Source organism: Euprymna scolopes, chromosome 13 (genome assembly GCF_053919585.1).
Source record: "Euprymna scolopes isolate OS-2025 chromosome 13, ASM5391958v1, whole genome shotgun sequence".
In the NCBI taxonomy this organism is placed as follows: Eukaryota; Metazoa; Mollusca; class Cephalopoda; order Sepiida; family Sepiolidae; genus Euprymna; species Euprymna scolopes.
In genome coordinates, this window is record NC_136494.1 from 121675297 (window position 1) to 121702107 (window position 26811).

Here is a 26811-nt window from a genome sequence, read left to right on the forward strand (position 1 = left end):
CCTATGCAAGAATATAGAAGAGCTAGGACCACCTTTCTTTCTACTATAGAAGACAGAAGTTTAACCTAAAAAAATCAAAAATAAAAGAAAAAAAAAAGAAAAAAGTAAAATTACCATACTCATGTGCGCACTATAAAACTATAAATAGATATAAAATCCGGGGAAAGGAAGTGAAGCCCCCCCCCCCCTACCGTCACACTAAGAAGAGGTTTGTGTTTAACATTCCGCTAACTCTTTTTGCAATTCCTTTTGCTGTTCCTCAAACTGTATTTGACGTTCAGTCCAGTGTTTTTCGGATTGTGACTGACGCTTGATATACAATTTGGTCAAATGTTCCAACGCTACTTTCAATTCGTTCATTTTGCTTTGTCAACATTAGAAATTTCAAAACGTTCGCTGAATTTTACAAAACCATTTTATTCTTTCTTATTTCTTCCTCCAGACAATAAAACGAACAGAAAAAAAAACAAATATATAAAAAGTTCATTGTCTAAAGAAAAAATCAAGTGTATATTTTTCTCCAGAGAAAAAAAAAATAATACCCGATTTTAGCAGCGAAAACCACAAGTGATAAATGCTTTTTCCAAAAGTATAAAAATTTACCTTTTTAAGTTGCGACGAATCTTTTTCTTTTTGCAAAAGTACAGCGCTATCTCTGAAAGTCGTGACAAACTTTTTCTTTTCAACTGTTTTTTTTTCGTAATGATCTGCGTTTCTTTTTTTTTTTAGTTACCGTGAACCTTTCAGTTGCAAGTGTTATGTTAGACACTTCCTTAGGCTTGATAACATTTGAGTTCGACGTCGTTAGTATTTTTAGAATACTATTTCAACGCGAGTATATATTTTTTTTTCAATGTCGTTACTGGTTTCGATTTTAGTATGCTCCTTGAATCCAATGTCGTCAGTGTTTAGTTTTTTTAGAACACTGTTTTTAAACATGAGTACATTCTCCAAATCCAATGTCGCCAGTGTTATGGCTTGCAATAAGCCACAAAGAAAACAGAACAACGGAATAGAGTTTAAACAATGTATTACTGGAACAACAACGTAAAAAGGTTACAACTGAAAAGAGTAGTAAACGTCACCGAGCAGGTGAGGGTCGTTCTGGTGTTTAATCCACACCTGAGATCAAAAGGTTTATGGTTTATATAATGGATAGAACAGTCCATTTGGAGGGTAATTTCCCCACAACAGATAAGTATAAGATGGAATAGATTCTCATCCAGAAACAGTAATTCTTCCCTCATTGGAATGTGAGGAGTAAAGGATTAAATAAGGAAAGTGAGAGTTACGAGGCTACTGAAAGTAACCTAAAGATCCACTTTCTACTTTCCTTGGATTAAGAAGCAATACTGAAAAAAATGTTCTAATATTAAAAAAAAAAATTCTTTGTGAGAATTTAAAAAGAGATAGAATGAGAATAATGGAATGACCATATAGTCAGTGGGAGAGGGACAAGATAAAAACATAAGTGACAGATGGGTGACTTGTTCAGTTAATTACAAATATTTAATTAGAAGAATTAAAATGAAATTCTTTTTAAATACAACTCGAATCTAGAACTAAAGAATATTTTAGCATGCATTTTGTGTCATCAAAAGATACTGGAAATAAGCTGTTAGAAAATAAGTGTTACTCAGCTTTAGTATAGTTATAGATTTGCTTTACACATGAACAGGTATGGTATAATAAATTTTCAGTGAGAACAGGTATGGTATAATAAATTATGGGGTTTATCTTTTTTTTTTTTTTTTTTTTTTTACTTTCATCATATTTTGCTTTAGTTTTGATACCCCCAAATTCAACCCAAATTTACAACCCTTCCTTTTCATAACCTATCATACTTTCATAAATCAGAGTCCATTTTCTGTAGGCTGTTTTTGAACCCAGTCAACGACGGGTACTTTTGCTAGTAATATATAAATGATAAAGTATTGACTCTCTAATGAAAAATATGTAATCTGCATAAATTAAAATATATTTAAGTATATTTTATGACCCAGCAACGGTGGACGCTCAGTTAGTAGGGAATAGACATGATAATAGTCATACTAATATAAGTTCAATTGTATTAAATATAATTAGTAAATGAATGTTAAAGGACTTCAAAAATGCATTCATTTTTTGGTACTGAATCTCATCAGACGATTCATCAACTTATGGCGAATACACTTTATCCCTAGTTTTTGCAGAATATAAAATAGGTCACTTTGTAAAAAACAAAAAAATAATAATAAATAAAAGAATATAGATGAAAAGAAATTAAATATTTATAAGTTCGATAGCCAACACAATGCAGATATTTTTAAAAATACTTATTTTAAATCAAATCAACTGAGTTTCAATGATATAACTTTTTCTTCAGGAATTCCATTTTTTCTTTTTGTTTTGTCACTGGAAAAATCTGTTACGTCTTTCTTCCTTAAAATTGTTTTAGTCAAGAGGTTATCGTTGTTGCGCATGTAATAAATTAGACATTGTTCTTTAATGTAAGACTTGTGTAATTTAAAATTTCTAAGTTTGGAACTAAAGAAATACCGATTTTTGTTTTGATTTTTTTTGCAAGGGAATCACCGCTTATCAAGGCCAAGAGGTCACTCGAGTATAAGGGTTAAAGAGTGTACAGTGGTCAAAAGGACAACATTAGTAATCGTTAGAAGTGTAAATTTGGTAAAATTGTATTACTTAAGGGAAACGGCTCATCAAGAACTTGTTCACATTAGACTTGAAGACGGCCATATTGTAGTCGGCTGGAAAGCAGGTAAACGGGAGAGAGTTCTACAAGTGTACAGTTCTAAGAAAGAAGCTTTGTTCATGGAATCTACATTTAGGTTTAGACACAGATAAAGAGTGGTCAAAATTATTGATAGTGTTTTCAGCCAAACAAGTGTTTCTTGTGAATGTTTTGAGAGGGGGGACTATAGATTGGAGTTCAGACGAGCATTTGCCATGAAAATAACAATAAAAGACAGATAGACTCGCAGCGTCTCTTGTGAGAAAGAGGTTGCAGTGAAGAGAAAAAGGCATCCCCCACTAGGTTACGAAGTCTATTCTGAACTTTATCAAGGCAGGATAAGTTCCTCCTAGCAGCTCCTGCCCTATTGTGACAGCAATACTCCATCCTTGGACGTACCTGGCTCTTATATAGGAAGAGAATTGCATCAGCAGGTAGATATCTACTGGATCGATAGAAGGATCCCATCATTTTTCCAGTGACCTTGGCAACAGATTTAATGTAATTATTCCATTTTAGATCAGGAGTAAAGGTCAAGCCCGGAAGCTTGTGAAAACATGGAGCCTCACCAAGACGAGAGCCATTCATTTCAATTGATGCCAGATGGGGATCAGAGCGTTGATGATGCAAAGATAGAAGCTTAATCTCAAATGCATTAAAGTAAACAGCCACTATTTCCCCCATTGTACCACATGCTCAAGATTAGTGGAAAGAGAATCGGAGAGAACTTGGTCGTTTACGGCCTTTGATGTACTGCCATAAATTGTTGTTTCTGTTGACATTTGTTTTATTTAATGAATATTTAACTGACAAGCATTTTTATTTGGATTATTCAACCTATTTTTATCTAGGTTATTATGCTCACAACGTTTTAGCCAATGTAACCTCCATTCTTCTTCGGGTGCATTTTTTTTTTTTTAAGTTTGTTGAACTAAACCAAATTTCTAAGTTTCCAAAATCAGAAACATGAACGTGAAGGTCAGAGGTTATGAATATAACAAACAGGATGAGAATAGTAATCCAATACAAATTATCAATCCTCATCTAAAAAATCTGGGTACTTTTAGTTAAATATAAATGTTTCGGAACCGTTTGTTCAAAAACCCTATCACACCGGACACAGGTGCATAAAACTGTTACATATATATATATATATATATATATATATATATATATATATATATATATATATAAAATGCTTTATGAAGAAAGCTCACTTACACTTGACTTGATGCTAAAAGCCTTAGTTTCAGTTAGAGAAACATCAAAGGCTTAATATGATGAGGGAAGTGTGTGGGTTCGTTTCCTATTGCTAAATCCAGATTCATATTTAAAAGGGAGAAATAAAGTATCTTTAATTGGGACCAGTACAGTATTTCAAGGTGGATGTGTAAAGATTTATGCGTTTTGAAATAAGTTTGTTCTTTACTAAATTTGAACAAACCACATCTGTAATGTTGTGAGTATTCTCATTTGTTAGCATAACATTTTATACTTTTTCTTTAAAATTTTTCTTTAGTTTTATTTAAATATAAATTTTTTAAAAATTATTAAAATTTGGATTCTGCAATATTTTTTCATATTTCTTGTAAGATTTTTATTTCTTTCACTAAGTGTTTTATTTTTTCGTTGTAATTAGATATTTGCTGTCAAATCTGATAAAATTAAGTGATGAAAAATTGTGTTTTATAAAAAGTTTAACGGTCCATTGGTGAAGATTGGCCTGATTATGAGAAGTCACTACGAAGGAGATGTCCTTTTCTCTTCCCTGCAACCTCTATCTCACAGAAGAGATGTTGCAAGTTTGTCTTTGCTTCATCATTATTTTCATGGCAAGTGCTCGACTGAGCTTCAATCTATGGTCTCCCCTTCGCCAAACTTTCACAAGAAACACTCGTCTAGCTGAAAATACTATCAATAATTCCTCCCACTCTTTATCTGTGCCTAAACCTTCCATGAACAAAGCTTCTTTCTTAGAACTGCACGCCTGTGGAATTGTCTTCCGTTTACCTTCTTTCCAGCTGACTACAATATGGTTGTCTTCAAGTCCAATGTAAACAAGTTCTTTATGAGCCGTTCCACTTGTTAACAAATTTACCGAATCTCCATTACTAACGATTACTATATTGTCCAATTGACTACTGTACACTCTTAAACCTTATTCTCGATTGGTCTCTGGGCCTTGATAAGTCGTTATGCCTATGTAAAAAAAAAAAAAAAAAAAATTGCTTCTCAAAGCAAGGAATGTTTTCTTTTGTTTTTGTATTTTTTTCTTTCTTTCAAGGCTTTATAGTAAATCTACTTTAATTTTTTTTTATATTTACAAAGGAGTTACCACTTATCAAGGCTCGAGGATAAAAAATAATGAATGTAAAGTGTGAAAAAGCAATCAAGATGAGAACAAGAGTCAAACAATTCAACTTAACACAGAAAAACCAATAGTTTTCACCGTTGAATTTTAATTTAAAAAAATTTTGGATGAAGCATGTAAGACTCAAAGGGTACACGTATCAATCAGCACCGGTTGACTACCAATGCACTAGTCATTTATAAACATACACAACCGAGTTGGTGGTTGAAAAGTTTTGTTATAAAAACGGAAAGCCCTCCTATTCAGAAAGAACGCACCCTGCATAAACACAAAAGTATTCCCCTCCATTTTTCTTAGAATTTTTCCTAAATACTTAAAATCCACAAATAAAACAAACAACTCTTGTTTTGCGTTGACAGTCAACCGGTTTAATTGAAATTTATTTTGCATAATTTGTATTCTTCAAACTATTGTTCTCATTTTAAGTGTTATTCTTGCAACATTTCAGCCAATATAACAACCGATCTTTGTGACTTAACGGATAAAGTACTAAGTAAATTCCAAGTGACACTTTACTGGAGGTTAAAGGCTCAGTTCTCGCTGCAGACAATATTACAAATTACTGAAGACTTCTACCTGACCAGGGCTCATGGATTAAATAAAGGGTTCTGTTTGAAATTCTGTCCAGATTCCCGAGTTTGATAGAAAGATTTAAGAGTTTAACAAAATACTCTTGAAGAAGGTTGGAGATTACCTCGTCCAAAATGTGAGAATAATACTCAAAATGAGAACTTTACTCCAATCAATCCAAGTGATACAAATTATCAATCCCCATTTAAAAAAATTCAGAAACATTAAAAAAAAATTAATTTAGCTTATGTTTTTTTTTGTTTTTTTTAAGCTATTTTTTTTAGCTTTTTTTTAGCTTTTGTTTTTTTAGCTTATGTTTTTTTTTTTAGCTTATGTTTTTTTTTTTAGCTTATGTTTTACTTTTGCTTTTTTAGCTTATGTTTTTTTTTTTTTTTTTACTCACATTCATCCCTCACAAGGCATATCGCCACTTGTATGTAAGGGGCTACTATTTGGGATCATCACTAGGAAAAATTAACAAGAAAATGGTTTACATTACATTTAAACTTTTGCATACAGTACAGTCGAGGAAGCAGGTAGCAAGAAGGAAATTCCAAAGTTTAGCTGTTCAAGGGAAGAAACTATTAGAGTAAAAAGCTTTGTGGCATTTATGGACCTCAGCAGTAAAGGGCTGTGAATTTTGTTGCTGACCAGGTTTGTCAGAGATATGTCGAGGGGGCACAAGTGCAACGAGTTCATCAGAGTACATTCCATTAAAATATTTGTAAAACAGTCACAGGGATGCGACATTGCAGCAATGGGACAGCGGTTGGAGCTTAGTTGACAGAACTAATAGATTTGAGACTCTTTTTTTGGACCCTAGCCAAAAGGGAGACTATTGGTAGATGCACCAGCCCAGATGTGGCAATAATACTCCATGCATGGAAGAATGGTGGCTTTGTAGAGGTATAAGATTCTCTCAGGCGTGAATAGTTTTCTAGCTTGATAGAGAGAACCCACCTTCTTTACAGCAACCTTTGCAATGTCCTCCGTGAATTTGTTCCAGTTCATATTGCCCGTGAATGTTATGCTGAGGAGTTAGACAGAAGAATTTTCACGTAGGGTGTTATTTGTCATGGATATCGGTGGTAGGAGAGGCGTCTCTGTAATTGTTAAATGTGAGCAGCTTAGTGTTACTAGCATTAAATGTTACCATCCATTAACGGCCCCATTCCACTATTTTCTTGAGGTCATTTTCTAAAAATTCTGACATTTTCTTAGATTTGTATACATCCGTTCTTCCCTTATGTATGTTATAGTGTTGTATCATCAGCAAATATACTCATCTTATCAATAATATCAGGAAGGTCGTTTATGAATATCAGGAATAATAGTGATCCAAGGATCGACCCTTGAGGCACGTACACTTTAATATTATGCTGCTTGGATGTACGTCCATCAATGATAACCTGGATGCTCCTATTGTCTCAGAAGGATTTAATTGGTCCGACTTAATCGGATTCCGACCTTAGAATTTATCCTCGTTCATTTGTCTGTTTGTTCCCAAAATTCTCACTAACTACTCATTACATTTTTCTGAAATTTTGCATGAAGTTACAACTATCCAAGAAAGGAAATGTAACATTCTCGGACTTTTGATACAAATTCTGCTTGCGCTCCTTGGGGGTCAGAAGGGGTTAAAATGGAAAAAAATAACACTTTCCAGGACATAGAATATTTTCCAAATATTACATTTTGCTGAAAATTATCCAAAAGCAAGACCATCTTTTGGGGCTAACTTGTTATTTTTCTCCTAAATTTCATACTTGTGTCTTGTGTTTTAAATGGTACCGAATTTAAAAAAGTTAAGGCATCGTTTGTCATGAAACAGTGTCATTTTGCTGTTTTAGTCCAATGTTTTACATCAGGCCAAGGGTTTAAATGGGCAAAATAGGTAACAGTTCTGACTGATTTTAGCTAACAGTATAAGGGAAGTAATTCGTGTAGACTCGATTTTACGAATATCGATTATATATTCATAGATTGAACTTTAATACATGTGATTGGTTGTATGCTCGTGTACCACAAGCCTGGCCTACTCGGGAATTTTTAAAATTTGCTCACTGATGAGCTCAACAACTTGCCTGTTGATATAAGGGTACTTTTGTTGGGTGATTTCAATTTGGATCTTGCAAAGCACTAAGAGAATCCCTTAATGGATCTCCACACTTTCTTCAGCACATAAATTACACCACTCAAATTGAAGGTGGTATATTGGACTTAATTCTTGATACAGAACTTTCTTCTTCACCAGCAATGTGGCTTCCCATCCCATTTAGAGATCACTTTGTTTTGTACTTTAATGTATGATTACTTTATATCTGTTTTGATTCATTTACTTCAGATCAATAAAATAACAAAAAAAAATAACATGTGCCCCCCCCCCAAATTGAACATCTAGAATATAAAAAAAACCTTATACAGAAGCAATAGCTTGTCGTGGTTATAGAGCTTTTACTAAAGTTGCTTTATTACCTTTTATTCAAAAAACATGACAAAGGCATCATTCCGGGGGGGGGGGCACCATATAGTTTTTGACTTGTTATATTTAGTATTTTTGTAATTGTTAAAGGAAAGCAGCTTAATCTTACTAGCATTACATGTTAAAGAATAACATACTTTACTCTATCTCCTGTTTTTTTTTTTTTTTTTTTTTTCCAGAGATGCAGGTGAACTCTCGGACCTCTCGGAGACTGATGAAATTGAAAGGGATGCTAGTAGTAGCCTCTCAGGTGAGGGTGACTCATCTCTCTCAAATGAAGACGTGGATACGAAAGAACCAAAGTCTTTAACAGAACTTTTTTCACCTGTAGAAGCCACTTCTGCTGACAACATTCCCACACCTCCGATTGACACTAGTTCACCTGTGAGAACATTAGACGTGGAAGGTTCCTTCAGTTTGCTACCCGAAAAACAATCAACTACCTCACAGATGCCAGTTGCCATCGTCAACCCAGAACCTGTCATCAAATCTATTCCTTCCGAGTCAGGAGATCCTAAATTTGAAGTTCCACCTGAAAGTCAAAAATCCACCGAAGGCGAAGCTGTGAAATGGCAGTGTCGTGTTAGTGGAACAGAACCAATTGGTATGTTTCATTTCTTTTCTTTTTTTTTTTTTGCCGTTTTTGTCTTTAGCAGGGATTTTAGATTTTATCTTGTTGGAAAGAAGGTAGGATAGTTATATCTGAAAATAGTGAAGATAGTTTCCTGTTGTGTAAAATAAGCCATAAAATTTGTTCTTGCTTTTCCATTCCATAAGAGTTTACTTTGACATTAGCAGGGTTACACAGAGTTACCCGGGAGTAGTAATTTATTTTTAATAATAACAGTTGATATTCTAATGCTGTCATATGTGAAATAAATCTTATAAAAACTGAATCAACTAATCAAAGACAAGCTTACAAAAAAACAAAAAAAAACAAAAGTTAAATCTTAAACAAACATATATATATATATATATATATATAGGGCTCCTTCAGTCTTTGACCAAGGGGTGCCTGCGTGAGAAATTTTTGTGGCAGGAGGTGCACAATCTCCAACCGCACATCTCCTGAGTCAACATTGTTAAATACCAGTGGCAACTGAAGTGTGTGTACGGGACGACTGGAAACAAATGCCGAGATAAGCGGAGAAAATATACAGCACCTAGAATTCTCAAATGGTCACCCATCTGGTACTAACCAAGCTCAACATTGCTTAACTTCGGTGATCTGACGAAAACTGATGTGTCAACACCATTATGCCATATAATATATATATATATATATACACACACACACACAAGATAAGTTTTACATAAACTAATCCCCCCTCTCTCTCTCCTGACTCTGTAAATAAAGCATCTGTGTGTATTAATTTGATATTCAATCCATTAAATCTTCACATCTTGTGCCATTTATATTTCATAAACTACAGTGGCTAAGTTGTTAACAATGCAAACTGAAAACCAGTGTGTGCCAAGTTCAAATTCAGTTCGTTCCACAGAAACACACATTTGACCTTGTGTCCAACCTCATAGAAAGGAGATAAATAAAATATTAAGTAAAAGTACCGGATTTAATGTCAGTGTAAATGTTTTTATCTGTGAAACCTTGCAGGTGCTGCCTTTTTCTCTTTCCTTTTGGAATATTCCATTTTCACTGTAAGGGATAGGATGATAACGATTGCAGATAATAAGTGTATTAATGTATAGATATTTAGATGTATTCTCTATTAATAATAATTAATGGTTCCCATATTGTGTTCAATTCTATATTACGTCTGCTTAGTAATTAATAGTCTCCCAGCATATGTACTGCTTCTTTTTTTTTCTTTTTTTTTTTTTTTTTTACATGGAGCTCACCACTTATCAAGGCCCAGAAGCCACTCGGGGATAAGGGTTATTGTGTGTACAGTAACCAATGGGATAGTGTAGTAATAGTTAGTATTGGAGATTTGATAAAGTGTCATTACTTAAGGGGGCGGTTCATCAGGAATTTTTCTGTGTTGGACTTGAAGACATCTAGGTTGAAGTCAGGGGGGGGGGAACAGACAAGCGGCAGAGAGTTCACAGGTGTGCAGTTCTAAGAAAGAAGCTTTGTTCATGGAATCTACGTTTTGATTTAGGCACGGATAAAGAGTGGGGAAAATTATTGACAGTGGTTTCAGCTAGTTGGGTGTTTTTCGTGAAAGATTGGCGAGGGAAGACCAGAGAATGGAGCTCAGACGAACACTTGCCCTGGAAATAACGATAAAACAGAGACAGGCTCGCAACGTCTCTTCTGTGGGAGAGCGGTTGCAGGGAAGAGAAAAGGGCATCCCCCACCAAGCCACAAAGTCTATTTTGTACTCTGTCAAGGCAGGATAGACTGTTTTTAGCAGCTCCTGCCCAGATGTGGCAGCAGTACTCCATCCTTGGACGTACTTGGCTCTTATATAGATAGAGAATTGCATCATTAGTGGGATATCTTCTGGAGCGGTAGAAGGAAGTAATCTTACTCTCCACTGTTCTTTTCTGTCTATAATTTCTACTTGATCCCATAAGGATTAACAATTTTCTTTTTCTGTTCATATGTAGCCAGCCATACTTGACTTTTCAATCTCTCCATATATTACTGCTTTTTGATGTTCTTCTAACCTTACTTTTAGTGAGCCACGTATCTCACCTTTGTATAGTTTTCCACATTTACATGAAATCTCATAAACACAGTTCTTAGTCATAATTTTTTTTTCCATTGAGGGCTTGACTTGCTTCCGGAGATCTAAACTGAAGGTCTTTGACTCTGTACGGTAATCTTCTAGTGATGGTATCACAAACAAAACACCCACTTCCTGATGTCATTTGGATAACATATTCTTTGAAGTTTTTTTATCACGAGAGGTATTATAGGCAACAAACGATTCTTTTCCTTAGATTATATAAATGACTATCCTGGGTGCCTGGCATTGCCCGGGTGTTTGCAGGTGTGTGCTGAGCAAAAAAAAAAAAATGGTGGTAGGAAGGCTTGATCCTGTACCGCAAAGGAGAAGGACGTGGAAAAAAAAAAAGTGAGATCTTTGCCATTGTGTCCATTTCTAAACAGGAAGTGGCGAAGGTTTAAATTAAGGCTAGTCAATCGAAAAGAGAGGATAACTTTCGAAAATATCAACGAAATAAGCGATCCCCTTCCTTGTAGAAAAGTGTCCACTTGAGGGTGAAAGAATTAATGTTTTTAGCCAATTTTTCGATATTTGTTGTCCGAAGACTTTAGCTTCAAAACGGTACCCATCTTGTGAAAATCCATCTCCTCTGTTGAAATTTTTACTCAGACATATAAACATACATTTAATCGGACAGGTGCGATTTATATAATAGATGGCAACATGCAAAATACAATTACAAATTACTCAGAACTTCTACTCAGTCATGGCTGACAGAATGAGTGCATGGATTAAATAAAAGTTTCCGTTTGAAATTCTGTGCAAATTCCTAAGTCCGACAGAAAGTTCAACATGGAGTACTTTGAAGGTCAGAGTTTACATTGACCAAAATATTATGAAAATAACTCGAGATGAGAACAGTAGTTCAAAGAATCCAACTAATATGAATGATAGATTTAATGTGATTTGAACTTGGCAGAGGTGATTGCATAGTCTTCACCAGTATCCATTACAATAATCATATTTTTTCACTTTACAAAGTAGAGCTGAGATCATCTACGACTTGAATTAGTTTTAAATAACATCATAATAGTGTCAATTTCTTGCTACATTTTTTTTAATTCAAAGTCAAGTTTTAGTACCAATTTACAGAATGATGTAGGTAGGTCAGTAGGTAGTGGCATGTAGGTGTTAAATCTAATATCCATTCAAATAAAACTGAGATAATAAAACTTGCTTTTTATTACTGACTCTGAAATATATGAGGGAGTCTAATTCACAGGTAAATTTGATAGTTTTTAATTTCAATCCTTGTTGTCTTCTAACAGTTAAAATCTAATTGAATTTTTTTAATGTCAATTTTAGAACTTGTGGTTTTTGAAATGTGACATTCTTTTAGCAGGTTGAGTATTTGATAAAAAAGCATTGGTATTGATTAATCTGTAAAAAAAAGCATTGGTATTGATTAATCTGTAAAAAAAAGAAAACTAAGCATTTTATTTTGTTTCTGAATTATTGAGATGAGGAGTGGTGATTCATTACTTAGATTCTTTTGATTTTTGACGTTCAACTATATATATATATATATATATATATATATATAAACATTATTTTTGCACCAACCTAATAATTATAAAGTCTTTTCCTTAACCATGGATTTTTAGATGAGCCATTTATTGAAAATACATAGGCATATATACACACACACATATATATATATATATATAATTTAACATTCTTGAAGCGTCATACATTAGAACTCATCATCCTACTATAAATGATATTGTATTTGAGAAAAGCAACAATGTGTTAAAATGTCTTGCATAGCGCATAATGGACGGTCTGAGCTCAAATCTATGGTCCACCCTCGCCAAACTTTCATGACAAACACTCGTCTTGCTGAAAACACTGTCAATAATTTCCCCCACTCTTTATCCGTTCCTAAACCGAAACACAGATTCTATGAACAAAGCTTTTTTCTTAGAACTGCACACCTGTGGAACTCTCTTCCATTTGCCTACTTTCCAACTGACTATAATATAGTCGTCTTCAAGTCCAACGTAAACAAGTTCTTGATGAGCCGTTCCCCGTAAGTAATTCAATTTACCAAATTTCCACTACTAACAATTACTACGTCACTGTCCCATTCACCACTGTACACTTATTAACCCTTATCCTCGAGTGGCCTCTGGGCCTTGATAAGTGGGGAATCCTTTGTAAAAAAAACAAAAAACAAAAAAACCTACTGTTCTCATCAACTTTGTGAAAATGACACTCAAGGCGAGAACGGTACAATCCAAATAATGGAAATACAATATTTATCCGATTAATCACATAATTGTGCTGACTGAATCAGCATGGCTAAACTTGTTGTGGCTAGAGACAGCTTTCTATACTGAAAAATATAAAGACATTTAATGTTAATGAAGGCAAGATACATTTATTGGTTGATAGGGATAAATAGGTAAGAGAGAGAGGCATGAATATTAGTAATGACTTTAATTGGTTGGGTGTTGGTATCTACACTGCTTTAAATAAGGATTAAAGAATATAAATCTCTGCATTTAGCCTGATAAATTCCTTTGAGAATGAAACAAACGTTTCTGTAAAACTTGTCATAAATATATTTTTATACTACAATGTAGTTGTATGTATGTATTAGTACTAAAGCAACACATTATCATAGGATATTTTTGTGTTTCATATATATCTAGAAAAGTAAGAATATATGTATGTGGGGACGCTTCTCAACCTATATACTCAACGAGTTTATGATCTACAGACTTGAAATTTGGTATGTAGTGCATTCAGAAAAACTTATAATCAGTTCTCATCTGGAAAAAAAAGGGCTATTAAGCAGTCAAAATTGCAAAAGTTTGTATGCAGGACTGGTCAAATTTTTATCTGTTTGCTGTTTCACAACTGCGCATGCGCAAATTGTTTAGTATAAGTAGGTTTGAAAACTCTCTGTGAAGGTCGTGTCAAGCTGGCCTAATGGTTATCATACTTGACTCTCTGTCTTTAGGTTTCGGTTTTTTTCTTTTTACTTACAATAAGTGAACCATTTAGAAAAATACATACTTGCATGACCTTGTTTCATTTTTTTTTTTTTTTTTTTTTTTAAACGTTAGGTTTAATACCAGGCAGCGCCGGGTACCTTTTCTAGTGTATATATATATATATATATATATATATATATATATATATAATCTAGTAAATTTTGTCATTTCATCTTTATCTAGTTTCTATTTCTTCATTTTCGTAGATATTTTCTGGTTTAGAATTGAGTCTGAAGTGCATGAGTTGGAAGAAACTGAAAAATACGAGATGACAAAGGATGAGGATGTGAAGAAGCACACACTAACCATCCATTATCCCAGCAAAGCCGAGGCTGGACAATACATGTGTATTGCAGTTAATGAAAAGGGCAAATGTTCAGAATATTTTATTCTTAACATCGAAGGTATGTAAAAGTTGTTTTAATCTATTGCTGGACATTTTGTTTTGATTGGATTCTGTTGGTTGATTACAAGAGTAGCAGCCTTTTGCTTCTGGTGAAGGAGCAGACATGGGGTTAACCGCCTTTATTATAATAGCCTTACATATCAAAAGAAATTATGCACGTATAAATAAATGTAGTCATTTCAAAGAAAGCTTGCCTGTACATTGCTCATTTGACAATTACCTTTATTTGTGAATGGGAAGCACAGACACATTTCTAATGAGGGTTTTCTTCCTTAAACTGAGAAACATTTATATATATGATGCATGTGTATATATTTTTTTTATATACTTACTTATATGAATTTGTGTGTGTGTATGTATATATATTTTATATACTTATATGAATTTGTGTGTGTGTATATATATATATATATTTTATATACTTATATGAATTTGTGTGTGTGTATATATATATATATATATATATATATATATATATATTATATACTTATATGAATTTGTGTGTGTGTATATATATGTATATATATTTTATATACTTATATGAATTTGTGTGTATATATATTTTATATACTTATATGCATTTGTGTGTGTGTGTGTGTGTGTATATATATATATATTTTATATACTAATATGAATTTGTGTGTGTATATATATATATATATTATATACTAATATGAATGTGTGTGTGTTTATATATATATATATGAATTTATGTGTGTGTATATATATATTATATATATATTATATATATATATATATTATATATATATTATATATATATATTATATATATATATATATAATGTGTGAATTTTTTGCCTACATTCTTCTGATGTTATGCCTGTTTTTTTTATTTAATACCCTAATATTGGCAACATTTTTTTATTTTTCCACCATTTCCCCACCCCGAAGTTTTGTAAAAAAAAAAAAAATAATAATAATTTTAAATGATAATTACTAATATTTTGCATTTTACATTTTAATCATATTCACTGATGTTTTTTTCTCTGTATTGGTCGAAAGACGTCTTGAGGTTTAATTTCGTAGATTTTTTTTTTTTAATCATTAATTTATCAATTTATTCTGAAATTGTTTTTATCAACATCTTTTTCGATTCCCCCTCAATTTTTTTTATGTGATTGTTTCCCAACTCTGCATGATCCCAGATTCCCAGATACATTGTTTAATATATATATATATATATATATATATATATATATATATTATTACAATAGAAAAATGTGAGCATGAAAAATGATATAATTAAGCTTAAACATGGGTTAACTGTTAAAACTGGAAAAGAAAAGGACAAGATATTCTAGTAAAAAATATGAATTTATAACTTAAAATATTGCAGCATTAACAATTGATTATATAATATGAATTGAATTTAAAAAAATTCTTAATGCTGCAATATTTTAAGTTATAAATTTATTATATGTTTTACTAGAATATCGTCCTTTTCTTTTCCAGTTTTAACAACTAGTCCTTTACTTTTCCATGTTTAAGCTTAATCATATTACTTTTCAGGCTCGCATTTTTCTATTGTAATCCATGATTTTTCCAGGCTTCCAATAAATTCACTTATTCTTTGTTTAATTTCAGTCTTATTTTTTTGCCCCTATAGACACGTATGTAATAACAATGTACGCCACTCATCTGCTTTCAATTATCTCCCTTTCATGCTTTCATTCTCTATTTTACATGTTACTTCTCTTTTCGCGAAAGCAGTGAATTAGTAGCAACAGTAGTCACATAAATTTCCAATATTTACTTCAACAGTGCTCAATACATCGGTAGAGCTAGGTGGTAAGTTATGAAAATATATATGGCAATTCATCAGGCTTCATGAATTCTCACGGGAATGAACTGTGCAATATTCTGTGTAGCTTAATTGCCATATATATTTTCATAACTTACTACTATATATACACACACACACACACACACACACACACACACAGGTGTTCAACACAGACAAAACTCATGGCATTTTTCTGGCAAAGAGGATTTGTTTTGGGATGCCCTTTGTATGATGATAGGTCAGCAACTTCAAAAGAATTTCAGTCTTAATTCTTGCCTGCAATCTGTTGCCAAACACGAAATCTCATGACACCTCTTGCACTAACAAGATTTTGGTGATTTATATTGTGTTAAAAAGGCGTTCCAAATCCAAGTGAAATAATTCTAACTTATAAAGTAATTTCTGCTCAAAGGGAGATAACTATGTATTTACATCTGGGTAGTTGGATGAAAACTCGACTCATAATAAAATTCATGACGCATTATCAGCCATTATTGTTTAACTGATTGCTTTTGTATGTTAATTTTTTTTTTTTATTGTTTTCAAAATATTTCATGCTGGTTGTCAAATAATATCGAAAATATTCATTTCTTATGCCGTTTTTTTTTCTCAACACTTATCGTTTTTACAGATGCATGTTTTAGCATCACTTCTTGAAATTTATATTTTAAATTCTACACTTTTTCCTTTATTATAATTGCTAGTTAAGTATTATGAGTCTGGGTTAGTTTTTAGGAGAGGTGGATACAAATTCTAGGTTCTTTGGTGAATTTCTAATGATAAAAGTCTGATATTCATGAATCAATGTTCACGGCAGTCAGTTTTGTTTCTTGTTTATTTATAGATAATACTCAACCAATAAGAGCACCAGAGTTCCTTAAATCTCCCCAGGATGTTGAAGTGACCGAAGGACAAATGGTCAAATTCAGGTGTAAAGTTAAGGGATACCCACCTCCCCGTATCACGTGGTACAAAGATGGAAAACTGCTGAAAGGGAACTCTTCTTGTAAATTAGGTAAGTTTGCCATACAAAAATGGGGAAATTTTTTTTTTTTAAACTTATATAAAAAAAGGTCAGCTTGCCATGAAAAAATGGAAATGTGTGTGTGTATATATATATATATATATTGTAACTTAAAAAAAAAATATATATATATATATATATATATTGTAACTTAAAAAAAATATATATATATATATTTTGTAACTTAAAAAAAATATATATATATATATTTTGTAACTTAAAAAAAATATATATATATATATTTTGTAACTTAAAAAAAAAAATATATATATTTTGTAACTTAAAAAAAAATATATATATATTTTGTAACTTAAAAAAAAATATATATATATTTTGTAACTTAAAAAAAAATATGTATATATATATTTTGTAACTTAAAAAAAAATATATATATATATTTTGTAACTTAAAAAAAAAAATATATATATATATATATATATATTTTGTAACTTAAAAAAAAATATATATATATATTTTGTAACTTAAAAAACAAAAAAAAATATATATATATTTATATATATTTTTGTAACTTAAAAAAAAAAATATATATATATATATATATATATATTGTAACTTAAAAAACAAAACAAAAAACTAGCTGTTTTCACGTGGTATTATTTGGTAGTCTTTTTTTACTTTCATTAATAATTCACGTAACTAAAATAGGATTTCTTCACTTGAAAAAAAATGTTATTTGGATTTTAAATGTATCTTCAGACAGGAATTGAACTTGGAATTGTGCCTTTTGCAGGTTTTCGTCTTATCAATTCACCCACCATGACAGTAGTATTAATACACAGATCAGAGCAGGTGAAGTGCTTTTTAAACTTGATGGGCAATCACTTAGAAGTAGTATTTTGATAAAAACACTCGTTCTCACCACTTCTCTTGCTTAGTGTTAAGACTAACATAAGGCTTATAAATTGTTTTTCCTCCATTAAGGAAATGACTTTCAAAAAAACCTAGTCAAGTATAAGTTTGAAAATCGATTTCTAAAAACTGTCCAAAACATGCCAGCATTGAAAGTGGACATTAAACAGATGATGAAATTCTAAACCATGCTATGGAAACATTATGTATGACAGCAAAAGTAAATTGAGAGAAATTGATCAAAAGAGGAGGCAATGGGAGGGTATTATTTGTGAAATTTCAAAAATTAAATTTCTTCATGGTGTCATTGGTGGCAAGAAAAGAACACAGTTGTAGAAGGGTTAGGCTCTCCTACTCTTGTTATAATATTAGTAATCGAAACAAACCAAGCGTCTATATTTACATCATCAATGTTCTGATATCCATCTGGCATCAATTGAAATGGATGGCTCTCGTCTTGGTGAGGCTCTTATGTTTTGATAAGTTTTGTGGATTGACCTTTACTCCTGATCTGAAATGGAACACATACATCAAGTCTGTTGCCAAGGTCGCTGGAAAAATGGTGGGATCCTTCTACTGCTCCAGTAGATATCTCACTGCTGATGCAATTCTCTATCTATATAAAAGCCAAGTACATCCAAGGATGGAGTACTGCTGCCACATTTGGGCAGGAGCTACTAAAAACAGCTTATCCTACCTTGACAGAGTACAAAATAGACTTCATAGCTTAGTGGGATATGCCCTTTTTTCTTCTCTGCAACCTCTCTCCCACAGAAGAGACATTGCGAGCCTATCCTTGTTTTATCGTTATTTCCATGGCAGGTGCTCGTCTGAACTCCAATCTCTGGTCCCCCTCGCCAATCTTTCACGAAAAACACCCGTCTAGCTGAATCCACTGTGAAAAATTTCCCCCACTCTATATCTGTGCCTAAATCAAAACGTGGATTCCATGAACAAAGCTTCTTTCTTAGAACTGCACGCCTGTGGAACTCTGTTCCGTCTGCCTGCTTCCCACCGGACTACAACTTGGATGTCTTCAAGTCAAACGTTAACAAATTCCTAATGAACCGCCCCCTTAAATAAACACTTCATCAAATCTCCACACTAACGTAATGTACTTGCAATAACCCTTATCCCTGAGTGGCTTCCGGGCCTTGATAAGTGGTGATCACTGTGTAAAAAAAAAAAAAAAAAAAATATGCAACAATATGGCTACAAATCTTTACTCCTCTGACTAGTTATTATCAATAAACTGGCAAAACAAACAACAGTGCTTGTTTAGAATCACATTTATTTTAAAAACAAAAATACAGAAATATCTTTATGATGTATCTACACCTTTTGGAATGAAGATGTCAAAAAACGTAAATTGATCAAGTATTTTTAAAATTTTTTTACTTAAGACAATCAAATTTTATGACAATCTGAATGGAAGAGCAGCTGGACGCCATATTTGTTTAGGAGACAGACAACTCACAAGGGCGGACAACTTAAATTTACTATTTTTCTTTTAAACCTCTCCTGAAGTAAGAGGTCATCAATGGTTGCCAAAAATACTTAATTGCTAAAAATCGTAAAATTTTATTTTCTTCAATAAAAAAATCTACTTGATCAATTTACGTGATTTTTTAAAAATATATTGTTCCATGACGAGTCCATACATCAAAGATTTTTCTTTAATTTTGTTTTCTTTTTTTAAATAAGTGTAATTCTAAATAAGCAGCCAAATTACCCCCACCACGCACACACAAAGTCACTTATTTTCAGCTAATCAGATACAATACTTATTGTCAATAATTATTTCTGTATAAAAGAACTCTAAAGGATTGATATGTCCTACAATAGACAAAACCAATAAAACTATGAACAGGAACTTTGTGTGTGGATATGCACTGCTTTTGTAAGTATCATAGACTTTTTTAGGAACCCTGAACTATGAGGATGAAAAATGGAAAGATTCAGCCATCAACTTTATTTATATTTTCGTATGATAAGCATACTAACCAAATTTTGGTACCTGCATTCTTCAATTCTGAAATTATAAATATTTCAATCCTTTCCAATAATTATATTTTAATGTTTTTATATACTTGATGAAAAATTTCTGCAAACCAAGACTAAAGATCAAATTGTGTCAGGTTGTAATGACATTTTTTGTTTGTTTTATTTTTAAATCCCAATGCTCCCCTCCCCACAAAAAAGACAATTTCATTGTTAATGTAGTTACCATTCTTCTCTATGATATCTTTTCCTCAATTTCATGTTCTTAAAATTCCTTAGGTTTGTAACTTAAAATGGAAACTAACTCATTTTAAGATAAGATTTAAGTCTAAGATAAGTCTTAACCAACTTGAGTGATTTTGCAGACTGGTCAATTTACAAATTATAAGGTCAAATATTGAAACCTCACAAAGGTATTATAGAAAGTTATGCACAATAAATCATACTTCCATATTTGTTCAACCTTGCACCAACAGATTACTATATGTTTATAAGTTTTATAAGCTTTTGATCATTCACTATCCAGATTTATCATCTATGTTCCCTTTGATAAGAGGTGTGCTGCTGTCTGACTCTGTTAATAGTTTTAGTATTGAGCACTATCAGATCAGATGAATGCAAAGTTATTTGGTATCTATTACACACACACACACACAATAATTGATTGCATATTTCTTTTATATATACACATACATTGGTTGAATTTTAGTATTGGCTTGATTTGCATCATATCAAAGTATTTTATAAATTTCATCTGGTAAATAATGAAAGTTTTGATATCTATCTAAATAAAATGGATGTATGTCTGTGTGAAAATATTTAACCACTGGAATCTTGAATTACTGGTCTCATTACACTGAAATTAACAGGAAATATTAATCATACACCAAGAATTGTTTATAACGAGTAAAATCTGTTTACATCGATGAATAATACATACAGAAATGTTTCAAGCTGAAATGCAAAATGTTCATTTCAACTTGCTGACATATTTCTATTACTTTTGGGCATGTGCAAATTCATTCATAGCTTGAAGTGGTTTAATTTTAGAACTTCTTTCTTTCGATAGCTCAAACAGTAGCAAATGCAGCTGAAGTGCTATATGTTTTGCTTTTGATTCTAGTTGATGGTACCCAAGTCATTTTTTTTTCAACTTTTAAATCAGTACTATATATTAGGTATAATATAATATTCAATAGAAAATTTGCTCTGTAATAATACAGACTTGAAAAGTCCTTAAATTTTGACTTTTGCCTTGAAAAGGTCATATTTTTATTCTTTACTTGAAAAATTCTTGAAAATTATATTATGTCCAGTAAAAATTTGTGTCAAAATATTAAAAATAAAATCAAAATAAATAATATTAAATTATTTTTTAAGTATTAATAAAAATATCATTAAAATATTTTTTAAATATTAAAAATCAAATCAAAATACATTGTTCTGAAATAGAAGTATTTTAGGATACAAGAGTTATGTCCCATTATTACAAAACTCTGTAGGGTATTAATCGTGATAAAGATTCAAATCTCCGTCTGTTTGTGTTCTCATTTATAATTTAATTTTTTGAAGGGGAAGGAGCAGTGGCGGCCACCATAACTAAAATTACCCCCCCCCCTCTAAAAATACTTTCCTTGTGCGGACAGGACTCTCCAATGGTGAATACTCCCCCCCCCCCCCCCAAAAAAAAACATTGTGATAATTTCAAATTAGGCTGATCGGGTCCCAAAAAAATGGACAAGATGGCAGCCATCTTGGTTGGAAATTTAAAATCTGTAAAGAGATTCAATATTTGAGGTGAAATAAAACAAAACTACTTAAAAACACCAAAAAATGATGCAGGTAGGTTGCAAAGTAACTTTTATTGGCTATGGTAACATAAATTTGTTATATATTGGATTTTTGACAACTTTTTTGAATCGCTGTCGATTGTAAAACAAATCTCAAATTTTGTTTTGAAAACTTAATTTTTTTCTGGAGAATGCCTTGAAAATGGACATTTAAAATTTGTATGAACCCTGTAATAAATACGAAATCTGCATGAATTAAAATATATTTGAATGTATTTTACGTAAGCCCCCCATCCCCCACTCCACTAGTTTGTTGAATAAAATATGCCTGTATTATCCCATCTATCTAAACAGCATTCCATCTGCTGGCATATCTGGTGATCTTTTTAACCTTATGATGATCCTTATTTGTAAGATTTACTAATGAAACACTGAAGTCTTTATTTTAGTTTGAAGTATAATAAGTGACTGTTGGCCCACACTTTTGTAATAATATTAATTTCATAACAAAAGTATCTAAATCTTATCACTGTATTTTACCTTTAAAATAATAGATTATTTATATATCTATTAAAATACTATATTAGTATTTCTTTATTTGTAGGAGGAGTTGTGTTTGAAGGCTATATCAATGCGGTTCATAGGAAACACTGGACACGTGTTAGTATATAAAATAATGATTACAATATTAGAAGGAATTTTCAATAATTTTCAATTATATTACAGTTATTTACCAACGAGTAATAAATGTAATATAATTGAAAATTATTGAAAATTCCTTCTAACATTGTCATTATTTTTTTGATATGCTAACTCGTATTCAGTGTTTTCTATGAACAGCATTGTTGAACTGCCATCACAATGAAATATAAATATCAGGCATCCAAACCAAAAAAAAAAAACAACAAAAAAAAGCAAATACTAAAACTTTTCTAAAAGATGAAACTCACAACTTGAACAAATACAAAAGTAACCCATCAATGTAATAAAACAAAAACTCCTAGTAATTTAAAAGCATTATAAATTTCATAACAAAATAGCTTCTATACACCAATCCCACTGGAAAAACTAGCTTCTATACACCAATCCCACTGGAAAAACTAAACAATTTTCAGCATGAAATGACCTAAAAGGTTGCATTGCTGTAAAATCAAACAAACGAATGAACCTCATTGATATAGCCTTTAAACACAACTCCTTTCACACTATGCACAATGTTTCAAGCAAACTACAACATCCTTCTCTCTTTTTTTTTTTTTTTTTTTTTATACTCCTTTACACCCCCTAAAATGGTCATTTAAATAGTTTTTTTCTGATTATGGACATAATTTTTTTATTTTTGGTTCTTTTTAATTGAAGGGAGCAATCTTTTCACTCTATATTTTTGTATTGTGAGTCACAGCTGATCAATCAGAAATATTTAATAGGCTAAAATTTTACTCTACCCTGATTATAGACTGTTTACTATATACACTGACATACATGCAAAAATAATGGCAACAAAAAAATAATACAAGTACATTTTGTTGTACAGTCCTTTTATTTATACTTCAAATTCCCTATTTAAAAAAGGGAGACAACTTCGTTATAATTTTCAGATTTATTGTCCTTATTATAACGATACACTATTTATAAGTTTTATTTTAAATATAACAAATGGTGCTCATATAGTATTGTACGCAAGTGAAAAACACAGTTCGAAATAAATTAACAGAAAATTTCTTTGAGATGCATATGTATAAGGCAAAAATAGATATCTACACCAAAAGTGAAAAATTATTGATTAGAATTTGAATTTAAATACAAACCAATTATTTTATTGTATTTACATATCTACCATTAATAAGAGCAAAAATGCTGTAAATCAGGAGATAATCTAGTTTGTTATTTAGTGTAAGTAATAATGAATGATATGTTGACAAAAGTTTTTATTTTTGATTAAAATTTTACTCAGTAATTTTTTTGTAGTTTTTGATGAGGATTTTTACTTTTGTATGATACATAAGTATATCGAATTGTTTTTTTTTTTTTTTTTTTATTTTTTTTACTTGGAATGTGATTTTCACTTGTGCCCAATACCTAACAAATTTTTAAAAAAATCTTGCATAGAAAGATATCTTTATTTACACAAAAAAATTATGTAAAATAAAAACAACTAATTCATCCTAAAACAATGTTGACTAAAAATATTTATTCAGGAGTATATTCAGTTCTTAAATATTTTCCTGAGCAATACCATGACACAAGTCCGGCAAGTAGATTATAAAAATGAATTAGCTTTATATATTGGCTTGTTAAATCATCTTTTATCCACCAAACTACAGACACAAAATGTCCTTATAAGTATTTTTTAATGTTTGCCATAAACATCCAGATGCATCCCAAATTAAAAATCTGATGAGAAATAGTGACCTTGGTTCAATACAAAAGTACACATTTTTGCACTTTTTAAAACTGATAATAAAAGTGAAGTGTAATAAAAGTCCTCTTAGCTTATGTAATATACAGTATAATTGCACGACAATAAAATCTTTATTCATATATCCGTGATTGTTGTCACGTTGACAGTTTATATGTAGGACATTTTTTTGGAAAATGATTTCCTGGGAGTTGAATGTTGGTGTTAATCTTTTATCAGAAAGAGAAGCTTTAAATATGGGAATTTTTGAGAAGTGTGTAACCATCTTTTTTTCTTACTATCACTCTGTGTCAAGGAAGACCTACAAGTCTAACGGTATCTAGATGATGAAATAGAATCTGTCCTGTGTGTGACATTCAAGACCATCAGATGAACTTTCATAATGAAAACGAACTCCATGAATATAAAAATTTGAACAAATAAAGAAAAGGACTTGTTTTTGTGATATATCAATCCTTTTAGAGATATTTTTTTTGCCAAATCCAATAATTTTTTGTAACAAATAAAATAAAAAAGATCATGCAATGATTGTTTGTGAGAAATAAGAATTTATATAAAAGAAATTAAAATGAATTACATTCACCGTTATCAAGTTGTGCTGTTAATTCCTTGAATCTCTTATGTCACTCAAAAACCGATGCTCGATTCATGCAAGGTGATTTGAAAGCAGTCTGAAGAATTCTATACGTTTCTGTGGCATTTTTTCCAAGTTTAAAACAGAATTTTATTGCATATTGGTCTTCTAAATTGTTCTCATATTGCGTTTTTGAAATTCACCATCTGTGACAATCTGGCTTTAGTAGGGTGTATTCCAATTTCTGCTGTAGCTCTTCATTTGAACCTAAAACCATAATAAATGGTCAGTCATCTCATAAGATATGTAGCAAATAATACTGAATTTTCAAGGGTCCATGAAAATTTTAAATGCCTGTGCAAAAAAAAAGTCTGGAGACTTATTGACAGCAACTCGTATCATTGCTTTTAGAGATATTTTTTGCCAGATCCAATCATTTTTGTAACAAACAAAATAAAAAATAAAAAAGATCATGCAACTATGTTTTGTGAGAAAATGTATTTATAAAGAAAATCAAGCTTTTAAGACTAATGAAATTCACTGGTATCAAGTTGTGATGCTAATTACATTAGCTTAAAAGCAGTTTTCTAAGTAACCTTTGAAGTTAGTTGTAGTATAATTTGAACCACCGGACAATCTAATAGAATTTCCTACCATGATACATTTCTGTTCATTGTTTGAGCCAATAAGTGCTTATTATTGATACAACATGGCCTTTCGGTTAGGAGTAAAGGATCTACACTGATACTACACTTCATCTTTTCTATCTCCAAGACTGAGGCAATTTTATTTTTGTCCTAATTAAGATTATCTCTTTTTGAGAGCCAAATTTTACCCACATTAGACTTTGTATCTTATTCTCCCATTGTGGGGAAACAAATAGAGGTCATAATGATGCTGCTGCTGCTGATAATCATGATTTTGACCCTCCCCCTTCCCTCCACCATGATATATATCTGGCACTTTTTTTGCAATCCTGGTGAATAGTTTTGCAACTTATATGTGTTTATTATTAGAAAATTCATGATGTTTAACTCTTACTCTACCCCTTAGGCATTGACCATGTCAAGATTACTTCACACTAAATTTAGTCTAATAGTTTTGGAGCATATACATATGTATTGTTAGCATTGTTCAGATTATTCTCGTCTTAAGTGTTATTCTCATGTTTCGGCTGATGTAACCTCCAACTTTCATGTGTGTCTTGTCGAACACAGTAATCTTTCTGTCAAATATGTGAGAATCTTTACAGAATTTCAAACGGAATTTAATCCACACGGGTATCATGCTCTCATTCCATCAGCCATCATTGGGTAGAATTCTTAAGTAATTTCCAATTGTATTATAATTGCCTACGCTGAGGATTGAACCTTCAACCTCTCGAAGAGCGTCACTTAGAGTACAAAGTGAAATTCAGTTCTATCTGTTACACCATCATATTATTGTATGAATCTGAAGATTCTATTGTTCGCGTTGGTTTCCCTGATATTTTTGTAGTTAGAATTCTTTCTAGAAAAACGTTAGTTTTTACAGGAGGGATCATAAGAAGGTTCCAACATCTTAAGTGAAAGTGATTTTTGTGGCATGAACTAGATTCGGACTAGCACTTGTGATCCCTTGATGTACATATCCCTGACAAACCTGCTTAGCAATAAAATTACACCCCTTCAATGTGGAGATCCCTAAATGCCAGAAAGCTTACTACTCAGTTTCTTCCCTCGAACAGGTAGACTTTGGAATTCCCTTCCTGCTACCTGCTTTCCTGACTGTACTGACATGCAGAAGTTTAAATGTAATGTAAACCAACATCTTGTTAATCTTTCTTAGGCATGGTCCCAATTAGTAGCCCCTTATGTCTAAGTGATGATATGCCTTGTTAGAGGTGAACGTGAGTAAAAAAATAAATAAATCATATCCAGGTCATCAGTTAGTGTCCTTGACTGTCACCTTCCTGTTATGCCTGCAGTCCTTGCGGACAGCATATAGTTATTGATATCTCATTAGAATTTAATTCATATGAATTTTCAAACTTATGTATGCATAAGATGATTAGAGTCAAAGATATATGAACT

General features: G+C 31.7%; 1 protein-coding gene across 12 annotated transcripts in view; it reads left to right on the forward strand.

The window, feature by feature from the left end:
* Positions 1-26811, forward strand: part of LOC145292174 (uncharacterized) — an 806320-nt gene that overhangs the window by 672488 nt on the left and 107021 nt on the right. For all 12 annotated transcript variants that reach the window (XM_080138436.1, XM_080138439.1, XM_080138442.1 and 9 more), the window contains 3 exons: positions 8337-8761; positions 14059-14256; positions 16906-17076. In XM_080138436.1, coding sequence (XP_079994562.1) covers positions 8337-8761; positions 14059-14256; positions 16906-17076 — 794 coding nt within the window. The remainder of the gene's footprint in view (positions 1-8336; positions 8762-14058; positions 14257-16905; positions 17077-26811) is intronic.